The 22,168-nt window shown below is 47.3% G+C and overlaps 1 protein-coding gene across 2 annotated transcripts; it reads right to left on the reverse strand.

Annotated features, from left to right (window-relative positions):
* Nucleotides 1-510: 510 nt before the first annotated feature.
* Nucleotides 511-18,194, reverse strand: CXCL12 (C-X-C motif chemokine ligand 12). 2 transcript variants are annotated; one of them, XM_040563327.1, is made up of 5 exons: nucleotides 18,038-18,194; nucleotides 13,724-13,841; nucleotides 10,281-10,367; nucleotides 6,529-6,626; nucleotides 511-4,388 (listed from the first exon to the last, which is right to left on the reverse strand). In XM_040563327.1, exons 1-5 carry the CDS (start codon nucleotides 18,096-18,098, stop codon nucleotides 4,357-4,359), a joined length of 396 nt encoding a protein of 131 aa, XP_040419261.1. In that variant the 5' UTR covers nucleotides 18,099-18,194; the 3' UTR covers nucleotides 511-4,356. The 2 variants fall into 2 exon arrangements, with proteins under 2 accessions (XP_040419261.1, XP_040419263.1); XM_040563329.1 differs by lacking the exon at nucleotides 6,529-6,626.
* Between the last annotated feature and the right edge of the window lie 3,974 nt (nucleotides 18,195-22,168).

Here is a 22,168-nt window from a genome sequence, read left to right on the forward strand (position 1 = left end):
CCTTGACCCTGTTGTGCCCTGTTGTGCCCTGGGAAAACCAGTCCCCAGGAGGGTGTTGTTCACAACATCTGCTCTTTTGATATTCCTCAGGGTCTTCAGAAAAACCATCATCCCTTCCCCAGCATGGAGCTGGCTGATGATGACCTCTTTTCGCTGTGGAGACTGGGATGCTGGAGCAAAAATGATGAGCCATTTCTCACTCTAGTCAACTTAATGTGGGAGAAAAGTTGTTAAAAAAAAAAAGAAAAAAGTTTAGGCTTCTGTCTAGGAAGGAAGTGTTTAAGCCTTTCCTTCTGAAGATAGCACTGGTACCTTCAGTCTGGTAGGCTGCTGCTCCCTGCAATCCACTGGGCACTTTGCCTTAGGTTTCCTGAAGGGTCTAAGTCCAAAGGGCTGCTTGGAAATGTCCTTGAAACTGGATGCTTGTGCTACATCCAAATGGCTTTCTGATGGGAAGTGTTTAGCTGTTTGTGTGTGACAACAAACCATGAAAAGCAAGTAATTGTCTCATTTAGATAGACATTTTTATTAAGAAAATGTTAAGTGCATACACATTTACTGGAGAAATTACAACAATATAAAAGTGTTTATTTTCAAAATATTCTGTGAAAGGAGTAATTTCAAAAGCATAATAAAACTCCTTCATAAAAGCTGCCTTACAGGAGCACAAATACAAAAACCTTTTCACATTTTTTGGGAATTTGTTTTTTACTTAATAAAAATATAAAGTACAGTATTCACCACATTCTGACAACACTGAGCTGTTAAGGAGTGGAAGATGGGAGGTTCATGCAGCCCTTTCATCACGATAAATATTTTCTTCTCTCTGGCCACCAGTTTCATGTTTGCAGGCAAGACTTGTGTCAGTGGGAAGTTGGTTAAAAAAATAAAATAGATTTTTAGGTAATAAGTTCTCAGACACCCCTGATTACTATAAATCACATCACTCAAAACAAATTGTCAGAGAAAAGAAGGACCCTCTGCTTCTGACAAAGGGAAAATATCAACAAAAAACTTCTGTAGGAACTGCATTTTCAACAAAATGTGTATATTTTACTTGGAATATAGCCTTCATTACAAAAGACCAATGAACATTTGCTCAAACACCACATTAGTTAAAAACGCATCAAGAAGTGATCCTTCATCCTTCCTCAGGCAGAATTCAGATAAAATATTCATACATACAAGTGTAAAGCTAGTATAAATAATTACAAAAAAAATGGCACGGCAATAAATACCAACTACTCTTCTTTAAACAAACAAACAGACATAAAACAACCTTAGGATTTGACAGCTGCACTTGGAAATATACCACACGTGACACGACAGTTTCACATTTATGGAAGCTGCTTTTTCAGCACCAGTTCAGTGTTATCTCTTTTCCCTCCTTCTCTTCACGTGTGGTCCCTGCATCACTCCCATCTCCCCATGCTTCCTTTCCCTGATTCGGTCTTTGGTCAACAGTTAGAGGCAGAAAGGAAAACCTAGTGCTCTCCCTGAGGGGGCCTCTGTTAGTGCAGCTTCTCGGCCTGCTAGGACTGTGGTGTGCACAGGAGGAATAATAGGGTGTGATGCATAGGGCAGTGAGGAAGCTTGATGCAGCCGAGTGATCGATGTCCCTTGTGTGCAGGGCACGGCTGCTATTCCTGACACAACAGTTCTCTTGAAAATAATGCCAAGCAAAAGGCAAAGCTTCCCGCTCAGGGTTGGAGTTTGGATTAAAGCAAGAAAAAGGTTCTATCGGGTTCTCATGTAAGTCTTCAGTTATTCCTGGCCAGGTCTGTGCCATTCCTGCGTTCACCCTGCCTGAACTCACCCCTGTGGATCTGTGCTCCAGCCGAGGGAAGGGACACGGTGCTGGCCCCGGGAACAGCCCCATGCCCTGAGTGGTCTTAGCTACATGAGCAATGAATTGTCATCAGCCCAGCTCACAGAGTCTCAAGAAATGCCTGAGGACAGACAGCCCACAAGCACCCAGAAAACCATCACCTGACTGTAAATGTTCCCTAGCATCGCAGGGGGTCCCTTCCTCCCCACTCAAGAGCAAATGCCCTTCCTTTAACACAGCCTGCCCCTGCAATGCCCACAGGTTTGCCCCTAGGATTTTGTTTGCTCAGGCTGCGGTGTGGGCTTGGCCTGTGCCCAGGGGCCTTTCCCTGCTGGCACTGACCTCGTTCCCTGTTAACTGGGACTGCAGCAGGGCACTGGCAAGGCTGTACAGCCACAGCCAGTCACTGGGCAGCTGGTGTGCCCCTTAGAAGCAAAGGATGTGAACACGTGAAGGATGCACCTTCCTGGGTGAGAAGGACGCGCTTCGTGTCTGTCAGAACCAAGATTTGCCCACTTTCCCCAAAGTCACTCCTGTTCTCCCCCTGGCAAAACACTAACTGTTGCAGATGTGTGTGTAGGAACAGCAGGTGGACCCTAGGATACACAGTCCAGGGAGGATACAAGAAACTCTAGTTTTCTCACAGAACTTCTTCCTGCCTTTACCTTGACAACAGAGGTTCTGACCCTACTCACATAGAAATCAACAGCCTGATTCTCACCAAGTACAGCGGTGCCAGACCTTCCAAAATGGAGACCAAAACATTTAAAGCACCAGCTTGGTGATGGTATCAATAGGAGGAATGTCAAAGTCACACACACACATTTTAGGCACAGCAGCTGGTTTCTACTTCAAAGTAAATGAGGTGATGTGGTCCCAGCTGAAGCACTCTCTCTAATAGCACCCTTTTGCAGAGAGGAAAGTACTTACAAGATTTTTACCTGAATCCACATGGAAATAAGGTAGTCCCCGGCTATCCAAAGTGCCTTTTTGGCATTAAAGATGCCTGCCACAGAAAGGAGCGCCTAATGAAACACCCCTTTCAGTGTTCCTGACACAGGCTGCAGGTAAGAGGGAAGATCCTGTTTGAAGCAACCCTCCAAAAAAACACACAACGTTACAACATTTTTCGTTTACAATACAGACACAGACACATACAAACACAAGTATTGTGCTGCACAGATGTGCTTCCCCCCAGATCTCTGTGTGCAGCACAACGTGGTTATCATAGTACTTTAGGTGTGTTTTGCCATATACTATATTGCAAAGGTACTTCCTCACACAGGTGGGAATCAGGAGAAAGACATTTCTGGCTGAGAGAGGGAACTGGTGCAAGAAGTGGTACTTGTCCCCAGGTGTACTTTGCAAAGAAAATCCCAGAGGCTGTGCCATTCACCAGCAAGCAGAACCATGACCACCGGTGAACAGTGAGTGTTAGCCTTCATCTCCACACCCAAGAAGCACCCAAACTGGGCAGACACTCAGTGTCTTTCCTCTCTTGCCCCAGTTATCTCTTTTCTCCAAAGACATGGCAGACAACCTTTTTGAGATCTACACAGAGCAATCAAAAATGTTACTGCCCTCAGGCAGGTGTGACTGTTCAGTATCTGAGGCTGCTGGTGAAGGGTCACACGAATGCTCCTCCATCTACTTCAGCACAAGGCCAGCCGATCTGAAATCATCTTCTGTGGACGGGTGGGAACAGACACCTGGTGCATGGCAGCATCTTTGACTCCTCCAGCAATTTGCAATATGATCTAGCTGTTAGATCTTTAATAACCCATTCCTTTTTGTGCTAAAATTTGTCATCGGAAACACAGGAACATAGGAAATGCCAAGTGACATCAGATCAGTGTTGTGGCTCCTAACACACTCAGCTACTACAAACCGAGTACTAGCACTGTGCAGCACCAGATGTGCATTGCCCCAGCTGCTCATAGTTGCCACCGAGGTCTCCAGTCTTCAGAGAATGGCTTAGCCCTGCAGCCCTGAATTCAATCCCTCAGCCAAAATACCTATAACCACCACGAGTAATAGTGCTGTCCACTTTCATTGCTATCTGATGCTTTTTAGCCTTCCTATGTTCTTGGCCTCAATGACTTTTGGGGGAAAGGAACTCTTCCACTACTTACACAACAACATTGCACTGTACAGTTCATGTCCTTCTAGGTTTAAATCTCCAGGAGACTTGCATGAACCAAAAGAAAGTTAAATAAAGCAGGACCTCTACATAGCAAAGGAAATAAAATATTATATAATAACATAGGGTTAGTTTAAATTCATATTTGCCCTCAGTGCTAGGTAATCAACCAACTGTATAAAAACATATTTTTCTCGAAATCAAATACATCTTACTATATAAAGATAGCACTGTGAAAGCAAGCCAATTTGTGAAAAAAAAAATAAAAACACCTTTGGAAATGCATGAAGCGTTGCTTTTGTGCTGCATGATAACAGTGAAATGTATTCATTCCCTAATACTGGTTATCTGTTCTCTGGGTCCTACAGTAAGAAATCCTGTAGACGGCTTACAATGCTTGCCTCTTACATCTTGAACCTCCTGTTGATGAAGAACAGAGTGAAACACTATTAAGGTCTATTTCAGTTGCAAAAGCTTTGATATCAGGCCTAGTCAAACAGCAAATTTGCATCTGGACTAACCCAAAGGCATTTCTTTTGCAGTCCCTCCAACCAGTATGCACCAAACAGTTTGGGGAAAGTTCTCCACAAGGAGCTGCTGGGGCCCAGAAGGGCAAACCCAGCCATGGGAGTTATTTTGGGCAGGTTGTGCTCGTCACAGTTAGTAAGGTGTTCAGAGCTAATATAGGAGGAAGGCTGGCTAGGAAGCTTATTCTGGACTTGAAAGCCAGAGCAGAGAATTATCGGTGGGCAAAGAGACTTAGCAAAAAAAAACCAAACAAACACAAACAAACAAACAAAAAAAAAAAAAACAGCAGGAAAAGGAGGGATTAATCATCCGTGAGAGGCCCCAGTAACAGAGCGAGTGGCACTGGGAGTGCCTCCTCTCCTTCCCCACCCCACAGCTCTGCTGGAGAACCTGGACTGCATCCCTTGTGCTCCACAGGGGTCTGCAAGGGTGCCAGGTGTCCATATGGATGGAGGAACACAGAAGACAGCCCACGCTCTGCTCTTGTTCAGCTCCCCTGATGGGGAGGGTGGAGAGCGGAGGCCTCAGACCAGTGTGAGCATGGTACCCAGGAAGAGTGGCGGGCTAGGGATCACAGCACAGTGCAAGTGTTTTGTGGGCGTGGATGTGGATGGGGTTCACTCAGAACAAGGAGCCAGGCTGTGCTGGTGGCCTCCAGCTTTTGTCCAAAGTGACCCCTATTCCTGCTCCAGCTGATCGACTTTTTACCATCTAGATGGTAATTACTAAGGCTGAGCTACAAGTGTCAGAGGGTAAACACCAGATATTCAAAAACCTTGATGCCCCACCATGTCTTGCCTAGCCTACAGGATCCGCACAAAGATCCCTTTCAATGCCTGCTGGGCAAGTAAGACTGTGTGACCACAGCCAGCGCTCGTTGTGGCTACTCTTGGTGAAGGTAGCCACAGAAAATTCATCCGGGCATAAAGAGGGCGACTAAACCATAAGTAAGATTTTCCTTTTGAAGATATCCTTTCCAGTATCCCATACTGGTAACCCTAACTCTTTTGGTGCAGAAAGGCAGGACACACCATCCTGACGGGACAAAACAACTTGGGACATCCAGAGGGTTGGTGTAGGTAACACCAATCTCTGAGATTTGTCTCAAATCTCCCATAGGAGAGGTGTTAACCCATCACTGATGCAACATTTCATGCTGTCACTGCCCAATGCTGCATTTGTCATTGAAAAACACTAGTGCCAAATTCACAGCTGTTATTTATAGTTTAACTCTGTCACTTTGGTAGTGGAGGAATAAGAACAGCTTAAAAGACAGAGGGCATCCCAACCTTTACCCTACTTTTGACTTTGGCTTTGCTTCAGGGCTCTTTTGGCCTCTTTGGGTATCAGTTCTCCCATCTGTAAAATGGGATGGCCAGGCTTTAGGCAGCATCTCTACAAAGGAGACTGCAAGAATGAGGCAGCTCTTGCCCAGAGACTGCTGACATTAGAAAGCATGGGGAAATTGCACAGATCCCTCTGGGAAGTTCGATATGGGTAAAATGCATTATCCCAAATGTTTATTCCCAGTCCCCTCCTTGCCCTGGTCTCCCTGAGGAGAAAATCAGGTATACAGATCAGACAGGAATCAACAAGTTCTATTCTACATATGATTGCAACCTAGTGAGAAACAGCCAGATATTTTGTTGCATTCCTTGTGTCCCTTAGAAAACCGAAATATGCAGTGCCATTAAAGCATGGCCACTTTGAGAACAAAATAACTTGGACAAACTCCCCCTTGGTGTAACAAAACTGACATCAACACAGCCACACTACAGCTTTACACCAGGGTTCAAAAATTCTGTCCCATTCACCCCCACCTCCACTGTGGCTGAACTTTTCCCCTGCTCTAAGAGCTTTATCTATATAATATCCCGTTGCGGGGAGGGTAGAGTTGTTATCTTCAACAAACATGGGGAAAAATGGAGGCCTGGACAGACTAATGTATTTGCCCAGCATCATATAGCATGGTCTGTGGAAGAGCAGGGATGTGAACCTGGGGTATCCCAGCTCAGAAACTAATGCCTCCTACCATTCTTTCTCCCTGGAGACTTTAGTGGTGTTGCACGGGAAGGGCAGAGTGGGCCCCGTTTCTTCTGTTGCTTTTTTTTATGAGTGCGATGACGTGGTCTAAATTAAAAGAAAAATACAAAGAGACTGCCGTAAATTATCCATATACAAAGGCCTTATTCACATTTATTCTATGTCCCCTTCACATCTTGCTGGCAGGGTGAAAATGAAGATAACATCCCCCTTCACATGCTCTATGCCTCAGAGGAACACTAGGCAAATGAAAGTGCCCTGGTGACAGGCCATTTGCAAGTCCTGGGGCCAGAAGTTTTTCCCCAAAACACTGACACTTCCCCAGATGCCTGCCAGAACTTGTTAGCCAGGAGCCTCTCTATCCACGTGGCACCCAATGAGGTACAACGAGATTGGAGGGGGCTGGATTTCTGGCTTCCCACCCACCATTCCCACCGATTCCCATAAGAGCCGGTTGTTTTTCTATGGGATTTATGGGCATTTGGTGCCTTAAAATGAAGCTGTGAAAGCGTTTGCCTACATTGTACCCCACTGTGCAGGGCAGCCACCCAGCACATGCTTGGTGGAGTACCAGGATGCTGTTGTTTTGGTGTCTTGCACTGCAGCCCTTATTTAGTAATGAGATTAGAAACGAGGAAGAGCTGCCACACCTGGGTTTGCAAGTGCTATGGAGGAAGGCAGCAACAGGGCTTAGCTCTCATTATAACCAGCCCCTGGAAGTCAGGAATTTCCTTTCCTTTCTCCCAAAGGGCTTGGAGGAAAAGCTTTTCTTATTTGACTTTGTTATTTTCTCCAGATCCATCAACTGTCTTGTCTGTGCTGGAAGTAACAACTGAGCTTAATGGACTTCAACATCTTGGGCTGAGGGGAAGTTTTGAGCTGGGACTATGTCAACGTGACAATGGACAAGCCAGGATCATTCTCTGATCTCTGCTTATTTTGGGCTCTGTTAACTCTACAAGGGCCTGATTTTGCAAATACTTGCATGACGGGACAAGGGAAAGGCAGTCAAGGTGTGACTGTAAATGAGGACTGGGATTGCCTAGAAGTGGTAAAGGATTTGCTAGCTGATTCAAGAAAGGACTGATTTGCCCCTTGTCTATAAAATGGATGAGTGTTGAATGATGTTGGCCACAGCAGTTGCACAATGATTTTTAAAGCCAGTTAAGGAGTTTGGACTCCTGACAGCCTGAATGTATTTTACTGATGTCTCATAAGTATGTAGATTACATGGAGATGTGATGAATATAAAGCAATAATAAAGGCTAAGCAGGATTAATGAGCAAAATAATTCCCTACTAAAAACCATCTCTACTTTCACAATCACCTGTATTAGACTACTATGCTCTATGACCTCTTGATTGCCTTTAGCTGCAAATTATAACACAGAAGATACTCTCAAATGGAAGCACTGGTATTGATTAAGATGTCTTGACAGTTTGGATTTTACTTAAGCAATTACAAGAGCCCTTTCTACAAAACGTATTGATTTTATTCCAGAAAAATAAATTCCCATGTACAATTGGGTTTTCATAACATGAAACAATTAGCCATTTTATTGCTAGTGCATATAGGGTAATGTCACATTTCATACAATTTCAGTACAAGTGAAAAAATATAATATATGGCTGATTGAAACTGATAGCTACATTAACATTTATAGATCTATATAGATTTATTTTACAAGCTGTTAGTAGTTTAGAAGGATATCGATGTTTTAAACTACCAACATTCATATGGCTCCAATTCAAATATATGAATTGCTTGATGCGCTATAAATATATTCCAAATACATTTTGTTGAAGAAGTCAAAGCTGTGCACTAAAATATATCAAAAACATGCCTCGTGAAAATGCTACAGACAGAGCCCTGACTGTCTATGGAGTATGAAAATGCCACTGATGCTAGCATTAATAGTTGGAAAATGAAAATAATGCCATGATTACTGGGATTAGGTGATGGAGATGTATGCTGTCATCTTATTTAATAGAACTGGGACCAAATTCTTTTCTGTTAATCAATGTAAATCAGGATGAAATCCACAGAAATAGCAGAGTCGCTTCTGGATGAAAGTTAGGTTAACCAAAAACCAGAAACTGGTTGGAGATCAGGTGCAGGCTCACTGGTTTCAGTAGAGCTGGCCTCAGACCTTCACCAGTGGAAGTGAGAGCAGAAGGTGCTCCAGCTGAGTTGTTCCCCTAAGGCTGGCAGGCAGGATGAGAGCTTATAGTCACATTTAGCCAACCCTGCAAATTTCTTAAGTGCCTCCTAAGTTTCAAGTCTTATGAACAGCACCAAGGGCTTCACTGGGGCTGACAGCAAACAGAAACTTAGGCAGGGACTTGAGGATTTTCCAAGGATGGGGAAAAAAGTAGCCCAAGCCCCTGGAATAGTCGGCATAGGCCACATCCTGCTCTTAGATTCATCTGTGCCCAAATCCAAAACCATCCTGCCAGCATTAACATGGATTACCTCTGCAGAGAATTTGCCCAAAGGATGAGAGGGCCAAGTGCTGGCAGCAAAGAAGGCACTGAGCATCAGATGAGATGGGGAGAGCTGGCAGGGCTGGAATCACAGTCAGTTTGGTAGCTGGCTTCCCTCCCTCCTCCTCCTCACTCTTGACCCCAGAAGGGCCAGGTAGAAGAATGTCGCTGCCTCTGGTACCATTTTTCCCCTTGGTTATTGTAAAACCACAGGGGAACAAAGACTTTTTCTTCCTTTATCCCTCGCTTGGAGGATGTGTTTTCATAGCAGACAGTGGAGGGCGTTCAGCTACCTGTATGGCCTCACATCTGCTCTGGGGCCATACCCTTCCCCACCTTTCTCCAAGAACGCATTGCGTCTGTGAACGACTTGATTCCAGCCCTGCCTTTACCCTAACAGAGGCAGCGGGGACAAGGTTCAGCACGGTTACAGCAGGTAACTGAGGGATGGCAATGTGGTGGCAGTGGTGGGAGGGACTCTGAGTGCACAGGTGGGCTTGCTGGCCAAACCGCCGCTGCAGGACCAACCGCAGCCCGGGGCCCAGGGCCCATTGCTTCTTCTCATCTTCCACTCCAGCAAAGCTGGAGCCCTCCCCTGCAACTCAGCACAGAAATGCTCTCTGTGCTGCTCTTGCTCACCGTAAAATTTGACTGATAGGCTGGGTCCTCCTCAGGATAGCCATGACCAGCCACTCGCAAGGGGAATAAAGTTGGAGGAAAAGAGTATGAATTCGCCAAGCATGGCTGGCTTTGTGGGAGAGCCTTACTCATGGCAGCACATCTTGCCTTGGCCGAGATTATTAGCACTCCACACTGGCCAGCAGAGAAACAATTTTAATTGCAAAGACGTGCTCAGCCTCATCCGCCTGTGCAAGCAGACCCCCAGTGTAACATGGAGAAGGGGCTCCAAAGAAATTGGAACAATATAGATTCTGAAGTAATTGTAGTTTTGCTTGGGGAAGAGGAAGTATTTTCCTTGGGAGAACGGCTCTTTTTAAAAAAGGATGAGTTGGGGACCTCAGCACAGAATCTTTAGGATGGATTTTGCCTCAAATCCTGGCAAAACTCTTAGTTTAACATTTAAGATATACTAGAAGCTGTTGTTTTAATACAGACTAGGTCAACTCCGAACCCATCTTCAAAACAATATCTGATTCCACGAGTACTTTGTCCACATGGTTAAAGCCAGCCCTTAATGTTCTACCCTTGAATAACTCAGGATGTGTTAGCTGTTAAGTCCATTTGTCTCTTGCCTTACTTGTTTAAAGCTTTCTCCAGATATTCCTGGATCCACTTTAGCTTGGGATCAATGCACACTTGCTTGCTGTTGCTCTTGAGCCTTGCACTGCCAAAGGAGAAAAGTCAGGGTGAGTCTCATGTGTGGCACCCCTCAGCCCACACCCCCCCGCACACCTTATTCTGCACACAGGTTTGCAACCCTATCACACATAGTAGAGCTGTGTCCGACTTCCCTGTGTGTCAGTGCTGCTCTCAGATGACTCGTGAAGAGGCTGGGATATCCTTGCCACCCTCGAGGCACCTAATATAAACACAGCTTGGAGTACTGGTAGGGTTTGTCCCCCCAAGTACTGATTCCTGTGCTGGCATGCACGCTGGGGGGAAGAGATGCAGAACTTGAATCTAGGTTTTCCAGTTCCTATCTGGGCTGCTACATGTTCAGTGCTGGGAACAGCTAAATTTCATTTGAAAAGAATAGTGTGGTAAATATAGGTCATTTCTGCAAGGAGTTAATTAAGAACATCTTTCAGATTCAACCACAAACTGAATGTTTGCATGTTTTGAAGATGGACACCAAACCATATCTCCTGAATGTCCTGAAAGTGTCTGGTCACTCCTTCACTTTTTGTTTTACTCTATACTGAGCTAGCAGGAAGATGATTGTGTTCCACCATAGTGCCAGAGGCAAATTTTCCCTCGTATATTCAGTCAGCACTGGAAAAAAAAAAAAGGAGAAATTTCTTGAGGGGCTTCTCCTGCATGTTTGAGCTGCTCCTTCCATGCCACACCTAAGCAAATTTAAATCTGCTAAGAAGTCGCAGAAAAGGGGACAAGTGTCTGAAGCAAATTCCCTGTGATGACCTGGGGTTTGGGTTACCTGCATTTTTCATACAGTAGCAGTACAAACAGCTTGTCACCCATACCAGGAGGTCTGACCCTCCAGGGCCCTCAGGGCCTCTGAAGAGCGCAGTGATCCCTCGCTTTCCCCAGAGGGCCCTGCCTCTGCCCCAGCTGCTTGAAAGCCTCCCCTTAAACAGCCTTGCCACGTAAAAGTGCCAAGAACAGCAATTCCATGGAAGTGCCCATAGGAGTAAGTTCAGTTCTTGCTTAAGCATTTTGTTGGATGGAGGCCAAAATGTTCCCAACTTCATAAAGCAAAGTCTGCAGAATATAAAAATGTGGAGTAAGAAGAGGTCAAAAAGGCTCCTTGGTCTGAAGTTATGCAACAACACAGTTGTAACATAAACACATTGAAGATCCAGTCCTGCAAACCCCGTGCCAATAAAGTGATGAATGGGCCTAATTCATATTTCCCTTACAGTAGTGCCAAGCTGGAGAATTTCCAGTGAAGTGATACCAACAGTGAGAATGGATTTGCTGATGTTAGCAGTGCTGGGGAAGTACTAAGCTGGCCGTATGGAGTACAGAACCAAAAGCACACGTCACCACCCTCCTGCCACAGGAGATGGAACTCCCCTCGTCAAGGATTAAGAAACTGAGTTTCTGGACATTTATTTCCGAGTTTGGCAGCCTCTGATCCTTGCATGTCCGTGGCAGAGACCTAGGCATGTGTAAGGAGCCTTCGTCTGAATGGGTTTTGGTGTATTCTTTAGGATGCAATTAAATGCATGCTAAAAATGCCTATTTCCTTGTGTTGAAAAGCAGGGAAATTGGGGTGGGCTCCGTAGAAGCAGACATCCACAAAGGAGAGTTCTGGATTTGGGGAGATTACTCCCGGTGGAACTGAAGACAAAGGCCTGCTCTTAGGCTTTTTGTTCAGGTATAATTCCCCTCAAATATAAAGGGAAATGTACTTGATTGAAAAAGCCTGAGCTCTTTCCTTAAAAATCTGTATGAATTCAGTGACATTCTCTACTCTTGCAAACAGCTTTTAAGTCACTCACACTTTCACTGTGCAACATGTATGTAATGAATTCAGAGCGTGGTTGAGCTGAGAAACCATTTCAAGCATCAAAATGATAAATTAGTTTTGATTCCATTTCAACTCCTCTTTTAGCAAGGCTCAAACTTTCAGGAGCATTTGGAGGGAAGTTTTTGGTTTAAGTACCTTACATTTTTAAGTAACAGAAAGATGGTGACCTGTAGGTTCATGTGTTTTGTATGCTACTGGATCCTGTTCCAAACAGACACACTTGGATCAGGAACGGGGCAAGAACATGTGCTGTGTTTCTCTATTTCGTGCTCTCAACCATTCTCTAATGACTATGATCCCATGTTAATTAAGAGAAAAACTATATACTGTATCCAATATTAAGTGCCTGCTGTTTTCTTGAATCTACTCCAGAAAATTCCAGATCTTCTATAAAGCCTTAGCATTGGGACCCTTATGACACCGACTGACAGTCCCAGAACACAAATCCATACACTATTTGCCTTTTGGATGCTTGCCTCCAAAATTGTTTATAGGTAGAGATCAGAGTTAGTCACAGCTGGTTTTGCCATTTTTCTGAAAGGAAATTATTTCTCAGCTGGGTTTTACATTTTTTCTCACTGTCCTCCACCAAGTCCTAAGGCAGAACCACACATGTGAAAATGTAGATGATCTACACAGAGTGGTTTAAAAAAAATAAATCATATGAATAAAAAACTGTTCACAAATTGATGCACACCCTTAAATACATCTGTATATTCCTGAGAAATATCATGAAACCACATCAGTTTTCTTAATGCAGAAATGTTTTGGATGACAAAGAACGGATTTTTACAGCATTTAAGTTACAACTGGAAGAGCTCAATGTGGATCCACACAGAACCAGTGCTGGGAGCACTGCAGTGTAGTCACTGATAAACCCAGTGCAGTCACTGAGACACCCTTAGAGAGGTCAATACAAGTTGATGGTAGTAATGCTTCCTTGCAATGAAAAGATGAATGCTGATTTGAAGGAGGGAGTCACCCATGAAAAAATGAACCCAAAAGACCCCCTTAAAATCACACACAGAAAAAAAAAATAAAAAATCATCAACCCCATTTTTCCTGAAAATCGGTGTTTCTTTTTAGCAAAAAGGGAGAGGTGATTTTCCATTGGTTATGCACCTTTTCTCTGCTGCTGTGATCTGTGATTTACTGGAGTCAGACACTGCCCGCTAAGTGTGACCAGACTCAGACCACTGTAAAGTTTTTTTTTTCTTAAGGCATGAAGCTCTATGTATAAGGGACTGCCTGCCTGATGTTCCTGCTCACGTACCTGCGGGAGAAACATGGGATCACAGGGAGCTCGGAGGTGGAACACCACTGGAAACATCCAGAGCTGGGCTCTGGGGGTGGGTGGTGGGTAAAGCAGGGTACGGGGTAGAGAGGTGAGCTGGGAATCACGGCATGAGACACAGACCTAACTGCAGCAAGGGGAAGGGCTGACCAGCAAATGGAGCAGAAACCAGCCCTGTGATTCTCCCTTTTGACCCCCGAGATTTGCACCCAACTGGAAAGAATGAGAGACTTACACAATCTGAAGTGAGCAGTTGGGGGTGGAGAGGATTTTGAGGTGCTTAATGTTGGCTCTTGCCACGTTGCTCTCGTAGAATCGACAGGGACATCGGTAAGTCAGGCTGACGGGTTTCTCTGTGGGACACAGGGAGAGAAAGGACATGTTACTGCCTCCTGCTCCGGGTCAGCAGCAGATACACAGACCAGGCACGACAAAGTCCTCTCTTGCCTCCCAAATATGCAGGTGGAAAGAAAAAAAAAAAAAAAAAAAAAAAAAAAAGCAATAGAAAAGCTGTATCTTTGGAAGAGCATTTGTCCACAGCTCACAGCTCAATTCTTTCACCCCACTACCCAGCCTTTTAATCCCGGTGCGTGGGATTTTGGAAGACAAAAGAAGAGGGAGAGAAAATGGAGATAAGAAAAGAAGAAGAGATTAGAATAAGGAGCCCCTCCATTGTGCGGGGATGCTCCTGGTAATTAGACAAGATAAAGGCCAAAAGAGGGGGCACTTGTCCTCAGTGTTGTTCTTGCCAAATGATTTTGACCCGAGGCCAAATTAGAAGGTAGCCAGAAGAAAGCGATGAATTCCAAAGAGATCAGATCAAAACGGCTCGGCTCAGGTGCAGGCTTTCAGGGGGGACTTACTGGCTACAGAAAAGCCCCGAGTCTTTCGGCCTTTCCCAGGGCCCGGTGGCTGACCTTTCCCCACTGCAGCCAACCCTTACTTTCAGAGATGCTCGCACAAGGAGGTGTGAGCGGGAGATGTGAAATCACAGTGGTTTTGCAGGAGAGATTTGGGGTCTTTTGAACTTCCTCCAGCCCATGGCAAAGTAATGGCAACTCGAGAAGACAGCTATCAGGCAGTGTGTTCCCCAGGCACTCATCAGGGACCACCGGGCTGGAGGAGAGTCTCATCACCAGCGTCACGAGGGGCAGAATTAAATTTATCCCCTGGGTTAAAAGTCAGCAATATATATGCATGCAGAACTGAGGAAAGCTGCCTGGCTTTCACCACAGCATCCGATGCAGCCCTGCTAGATGATTTCTCCATGGAAGGACTTAATTACTGGCAACCAAGCGCACGTAAATGAAGTCCTTGCTCTGTGTCGAAGCTTCGAAGCCCCATGCACAATACAACACAAACACAGCACCTTTGCCTGGGAGTCTAGAAGGACCTGCCTAAGATTTTAAATGGTATCTCACTGGAGCAGTTTTCAGACTCCAGGAAGAACTGAATTCATAGAGAAGGTCCTAAGCCACAAGGTCTGGCTCACGGTGTCGATGGTCAGATCTGTATCTGACAGACTTTAGATCCCACACAGCAATCTGCCACCCTGTGTATGTAGCCACACGGGAGCACTCGCAGCATCTAAGCCCTGCTCCCTTAAAGGCAGACGAAGAGCTAAAGAGCAGGGAAAGGCCTGGAATCCCTAAGCTCTCTTGTAGGAAGGTGAGAAATGACACAGCTTTTCAAAGTGCAGCTGATCTGCACATATTGCATATTTACCAACACCTGTCCCTAGCGCACATAACCACGGACAGCCTGGTGATGTTACCCTGTCCTTGGGAAGGAAAATCCTTTTTTTTTTCTGAGCACTTCTAACGAGATGAGCCAGAGTCTGATCCCACTGGCAGACAGGCAAACAGAGAAATTCATCAGTGGAGTTCTTCCAGATTCACACCTGAATCAGGACTAGAAGTTAACAAAATTGGAGGTCATTTTCCACTAGCTTCATGGCAACCCATCAGTCCAAATAATTATATCATTTATGAGTGAATAAATGGGAGAAGGAGCTCCCGTCTGTCATGCGAAGGGAGCAGGAGGGCTGCGGGGTGAGCCTCCAGATGCGCTATACGGACTAGTGCTAGTAAGGAAGGGAGGGAGAAGGGCACTGGGATTTCTCACTGCATATCTGTGCCTCATAGCTACACATCAGTGCATTTATATAGGAAAGGGAGGCTGAAACCGCAGGCAGTCATATAGCAACTCTCCACACATCTGCAGAGGAAGCACCTCTGCAGGCTCGTACTGACAAAGTGAGTTTAAGCTTTACCCTACACAGTGTTCAGATCTGTGACTTGAGAATGCAATCCCGTCTTCTCTGAGACTGGGAGAGGGACTTTCGATCCCATCCCACTCACTTGAAATCGGGAGAGAAAGCTTAACCATGACCAACATGTTTCTAAATCCCGAAGTTGTTTCCTGCCCAGAAAAAGGGCATCCAGCACCGCGAGGAAGAGGGCATGCCCAGCATTCGGTGTTCTGTCACCCCAATGCAAGGCGCAGTGACAACTCCCATGCCAGCACAAGAATCCCTTTGGCATTTCTGTGCTCCTTGCTCGCTGACCAGCTAGAGACACAGAGTGGCAGGGACAGCAGCACAGGCACTGGGGCAGCTCTCAGCACCATTCCCAGGGAACCAACATCCCCTGCCCCTGCCCTGCCAGCGCTCCAGCTCTCAGAGCGTGGCTGTGGCTCACTCTGCTCCCAGCAAGCCTCCTGCCAGGGAAACCCAGCGCACACAGCGCTCCCCGACACGGGAACCCCTACAGCAAGAAGCAGACGGGACACTGCTGGTCCTGCCCCGTGGCTGACAAGCATATCTTTCTTTATCACATTTCAGAATTTGAAACAAATTGTTCCACACGCAGTAAAGCTGATTAAGCCAGTAACTCCATGGGCTTGCACTGCAGGAGTGGATGCTCTGTGGGTTCCCCGATGTCTAATAAACACTGAGCACAAGCTGAGGCTACTCTCTCCTATGGTCTGTTAATTGTACCGTTACATGAAAACACCAACTTAGCTTTCATGAAACTGACTGTGCATAAAGCTTTTGAGAACTTTATCTGTCTAGCACATTCGGTTGAAATGGGTGACAGAAGAGCTAGATGCTATTCAGACACCTCTCTGTCACTCCTGCAGCCGCACATCCTTAGACAAAAAGAAAAAGAAAGCAACATTTTTGCTCTTGACTAGCAGGACTTACGTTTTTAATAGTTTGACTCTTTTCTGACCCAGAGCTGAGTTTTGCTGGCTCTGAACACCCACCTCTGCTGACAAATTCTCTCTAACCCAATGTGCTCACTGAAATCTCCCCCGTAGGGTGGACGCCTATCAAAGCTGGCCGGTCAGAGCAAGCGAGGGAAGCTCTGACCAGGCAAGCAGGCTGGGCACGAACTGACGAACCATTTGAAACAATGCAAGCATCATTTTACTCCTGTTCATCCAAAGCTACATTTGGCAGTATCAGGAGAGGGCTGGCAACTTTTTAAGACCAGAACAGCTCCAGTTCCCTAGGGAACAAGACCGTGATAGGTAAAACCAGCTTTACCAGGACGGCCGAGAAGAACTTGGAGCTCACCTGCCCTCCAGAACAAGACAGCCCCACAACCCTCATCTGGATCAGGGTTGAGAGCACTACTTGACGTGCAAAGAAACAGGCAAAAAGCTGTTAGCACCGCAATCCTGTGGTGTCAGTCTCCTTACACCAGTTTTTCTCCGACAGCTCTAAGCCGTTCCTCGCCCGAGCAGCCGGGCCCCCCACGCTCGCCCTGCCATGAAGACACCGCAGCGGTTCGCCCCGGCCACACGGCCTGCCTCCGCCTTCGGCACCGAGCTATTGGGATCATCGGGAGCAATTAACTCGCTCCGGCTAAACAAAGGGGCACCGGGAGGGGACCCTTCCCCGCCCCGGGGGGGGGGGAACACCCAAGTTTCGGTCCCCAGAACGGACCAACGCGACGGGAGCGGCGGCTGCTGGGGACGCTAGGTGCCGAGCCGGGGCGCTTCCGAGGGGGGGGACAAACGTGGCACACCTGTGCCAGCGGGGGACCGGGGCTCCCGGCGCCGAGAGACCCCCGGAGGCTGCGGACAGGGGTCCCGCGGCTCCCCGACCCCTGGTCCGGGGACCCTGCGGGGACAGGCGGCCGCGGTGGCAGCGCCCCGTGGCGCTCGTCGGCGGGCAGCCCGTATTGCCCCGGGGCAGTTCGGGGTCCCCTTTTTGCTCCCCGTTCTCGGAGCCCCCCGAAACCTCCCCGCGGGGCTGCGGGAGCGAGCGGGGGATGCCCGCCGAGCGCCCGCTGCGGCTCAGCGCTGCCCCGATCGAGGGAACGGGGACAGAAGAGGCACGGGACCGGCCGCCTGGTTCTCATTTCTTGCAACTTTTTTTCCTCTCTTTAGTGGAAATCAAGGCGCACATTTTGCAGCCCAAACGCCTCCCTGCGGAGCGAGCGCTGTCGGAGGCTCCCAGCTCCAGCAACCCCCGCATCCCCTCGTCCTCCTGCCGGGGCTTTCCGGCGGGCAGGATGGGTCCCGGCGGCATCCCACTTACCCTCCGAGAGGGAGACGAGGGCCAGGGCGAAGGCGAGCAGGGCGAGGGCGCGGAGCTCCATGCTGGGCGCTGTGCTGCTCGTCCCGGCGGCGGCCGCGCTCTGAGCGAGTCCCCTCCTCCCCTGCCTCTATAGAGGGGCCGGGGGAGGGGAGCAGGGGGAGTAGCCAGCCTATGATTTATTGCCCGTGGCATGTTATTACATCCTTCCTCTGTTAAAAAATGCTTGGAAAGGGACCAAAAAAAGAGCGAGGGCTTTCTCGCTCCGCCAGCACCGCGGTCTCCCCCTTCCCCGGGCAGCAAAGAGCCTTCCCCGCTCCCCCCCATCCCATCCCGGCCGACAGGGCTGGGATTTCGGGCACTGCAGGCAGCCCGGGCCGGGGCAGGGAGCTGCTGCTCCAAGCCCCCAGCCTCGGCCTGCTCCGGGCGTCCCGACCCCGCAGGTCCCGGCCCCGAGCCGCCAGGCTCCCCCCGGGGACGCATCCTGCCACGGCTCGGCCTCCGCACCCGGAGGAGAAAATTCCCCCTTCGCTCCCGTGGGCGAGAATCTAGGCTTACACCGGCGCACTGGACACCACATCCAGCGCCTCATACGAAGCATCCTCGCAGAAGTTTTTCCTCGGGGATTTTTCTTTTTTTCTTTTCTTCTTCTTATTTTTTTTTTTTTTGGGGGGGGGGAAGGTGCGGGGGGAGGGGTGGCAAAGAGAAGGAAGCTTTCAGTTTTGCTTCTGCATGCTTAGCCCTAAACACCACTTTTTCACCGTATTAGCCGGACCCAGTTCTCCATCTGCTGCCCCATTTCGCCCCCTTTGTGTTGCAGATGCTGCTGGGCTCCCTGGCACCTCGGCTGAAAACCCCCAGAGCATCGAGAGCCCCGAGGTCCCAGGGGTGCGCTTCCCCTGAGCTATCGCAGCATTGTCAAGTGTAATTGACCTAAGCACGTCCTCGCTGCCTGCAGTCCGAGACCACGGGGCCCTGTTTGTTGGCATTCAATACTTCAAATAAACATCGAGGCTTTGGTTGAACTGGGACCCCTCGGCTGCATTTAAAACAGGCGCCCTCAGAAGGCTGGGATGGGGAGGGGAGCACCGGGTAAAGCTAATCCTGGCCGGGAGGTGTTCAAAGGACAGGTCCACGAAGTCACTAAAGCCAGCAGCACAGCCAGATTTTACCCCGGGTAGCTTCAAGCTCTCTCTGCCACAGCACAGGAGGTTGGAGGCATTGGCCCGAGGGAAATGCCTGGACTGCCACTGGGCCATGAGCTGGTTCCCTGCCCGGGACGCAAGCTGCAAAATGCAATTCTCACTCACATCCAGCTCCCCTAAACCTAGTTATTCGTATTTCCTTGGCTCTATTTGCCAAGGAGCCCTGAATTTGCTCAGGCTGATCCTTGCTCTCCCCCTCTCCCTGGGCAAGCTAGCAAGGTAGCGTAGGAACCCGATGCATTGAAAGGGCCAGTAATCACCACTGGTGCTCGCTGCGGGTGCCCTGACAGTTGTGACATTCTGCAGGGACGGGAGAAGTGCAGGCTTAATCCAAGCACAAACACTGCCAGGAGCACTGCTGTCCCGCCAGCGCTCCTCCTGGCACACAGGGACGTCCACGCTGCCATAAAAGAGTGTCTGCTGCTGCTACCAGCACGGGGAAAACAGACAGCCCCAGGATCTCATCAAAGGGGCTGGATAGATGCAGAGTGAGCTCAGAGTTAAACCTGAGTAGTGGTCTCCCTCTCCCCTGCGCCCCCAAACATGCACACGTACTGCAGGGGAAAACTGCTGGGACCCTAGGAGGTGCCTGGGCAGCCCTTCAGAGCCGACTGGAAGAGCTGCAGCACGCAGATACGGGGGTCCCCTACAGCTCCACACACGGTCAGCTTCAAACAGCTCCTCCGCCACCTCACCAGAGCCGTCCCCAGTGTGCTGCCCAGCTGTGGCACACCAAGCCCCCGAGGACAACGGAGACCCCGGGACCCCGTGGACCCTTCTGCTGGGGGTTTGGTTTCCGCCCTCCCCACTTGTTCACCCACCCATACGCTGGTATGTTCTGTACTGCACAGCAATCAGAAACCAAACCGAGCCTCAGGATTGTTTTAACAGGGCGATTTTACCTGTCCAGTCCTCACGCAGAACCTCCCCGGGTGGTTTTGTTTCGGGTCAGAGCAAACCCACCCGTGCAAAGACCCCCCGAAGGGGCTGCGGGGCAAGCTGGGGCGGCTGACCCACACCCAGCACTGCCTTCATCACTTCGCTGATGCAGTCCTGCTGCTGGGATAAAGAAAAAATCTTCATAAAAGAACTGAGCTCACCCAAACACCAAGCGATTTGTGCAAGCTGTGATACTTTTTCCACTGAGAACAAATTGTTACCTACAGCACAACGACTCTGTGTTTAAGATTTAAGCAGCAGGAAAACAACAAAAACAAAGCAAAACAAAGCAAAAAGTGAAAAAAAAACTCAATGAGGGTCTTGTCATTTGCCCCCCAACCTAAAATTATGATCTCAGGGAAATCTAAACAAATTATACACTGAAAAGAAAGCTGAGTGACTTGGTAAGTGTTAAATCCCATGAAAAAGTTTGTTTTAACTTCATGTTAACTCCCACAGATTTAACTAGTGCTCTTCTGAATGCTCGGAACAAGCAGCCTGCAGCCCTCGGTGAGCCGAATCCCACCCCATTCCCAAACCAACAGCAGCCAGAACTTCCTGGCGGCCACTAACTTTAATCTCTTATCTGAACACTAACACAGAAAGGATGAATTCAGAAATCTTAAAAATAGACCTGCTGGTGATTTCAACACAGCTTAAGAGCCTTTTCTAATAATACCATATTACAAATTTTTAGCCTATTTGCATCAAATTACATTTCTTCTTAAACAGGAAGATGATAATATTTCTGCTGCTCAGAATTTTAGACTGGCATAACTCAGCACTGAAATCATTACTGTCTGAGCTTGCTTTAAATCCCCACAGATTATATCTACAGTAAGCCATTTCTGGCCAGTACAACACCACTCCGTATTATTAAGATTTTTTTTTTTTGTGAGCTAAGGATTAAGCTAAGTGTCCTTGAGTTGGGAAAATAGTATCCCTGATTTCATCTTGTTCCCACTAATACTATTTGACTGTTATCTCCCATAATATTTCCTGGGCTTATTATCTGTAACTAAACGTATCATTTTTTGGATGGCCATAGTTTTCATGAAGAATCTCTGTTTAAATGGAGTTAAGATTCACAGTGCATCTCAGCAATTGAGGGTAAAATACATTACAAATCAAGCATGTTAATCCCAGGAAATTCAGTGATCTGGAGTTAAGGTAGTTTACATTTAGAAATCTATATGTATTAGGCTGTGGGACTGCACAATTAAGATACCAAATCAACCTTATCTCTGCTTTGCTGTAACATCATGCAAGAGCCCCGACGATAACTACTAGCACAGATTAGTATCTTTGTCTCTAGATGCAGATTCTTTTCAAGGCATGATTTTTTAAAGAATGCTTAAACTGCTTATTTCCACATGCTACGACGCTGTGACAGAAAAGAAATGAAAGAAGCTAAAATGTTAACGTCTAATTTGTTTAACTATTGCATGGCATCCTTACAGCACAGAGCTAAGAGTGTTTGGAGATCTTCAGCATTCTGATATTTCTATGTGTTTATATTCTTTTGTAACTCAATCTAACACTGAAATTCCTTGCATTATCATACTTTAAAGCAATAATAGCAATAAAGGCATCCACACAAAGCTCTTCTTTCTTCAGTTACTCACTACATATTTTTATATTTACCTCCATCTTACTGCTTACTGTCATTCTTGTGTTGCTTAAGAGTTCTTTTTTTTTTTTTTTTTTTTTTTTTTTAATAAAAAAAGCTTTATTTTTGCAACTTTCCTAAAAGAGTGATATTTTTTGCCTGCACTAGTAACCAGGTGAAAGCTTGAAGGCTTTCCAGTGTTGCTGAGCACCCACGCAGCAGCCAGAAGAGGACAACTCTGGAGTGGCTTGAAGATCTTCCCTGACTCCTGTCTTTGACCTTCTTGTTTGAAGTGCTTAAAATAAAGATTATTTTCTCTCCCTATTGTCCTGTCAAGGTTCCAACCTCCTCTTTTACAAATGCGAACAGAGCTTTTAGTAT

The sequence above is a fragment of the Cygnus olor genome, chromosome 7, assembly GCF_009769625.2.
Source record: "Cygnus olor isolate bCygOlo1 chromosome 7, bCygOlo1.pri.v2, whole genome shotgun sequence".
NCBI classification, from domain to species: domain Eukaryota; kingdom Metazoa; phylum Chordata; class Aves; order Anseriformes; family Anatidae; genus Cygnus; species Cygnus olor.

Coding starts and splice junctions, on each gene's coding strand:
- CXCL12 (XM_040563327.1), bottom strand. CDS start 18,098: ATGGAGCTCCGCGCCCTCGCCCTGCTCGCCTTCGCCCTGGCCCTCGTC. Junction 13,842..18,037: donor CCTCGTCTCCCTCTCGGAGG/GTAAGTGGGATG, acceptor TGTGTCCCACAG/AGAAACCCGTCAGCCTGACT. Junction 10,368..13,723: donor AACTGCTCACTTCAGATTGT/GTAAGTCTCTCA, acceptor CTCCTTTGGCAG/TGCAAGGCTCAAGAGCAACA.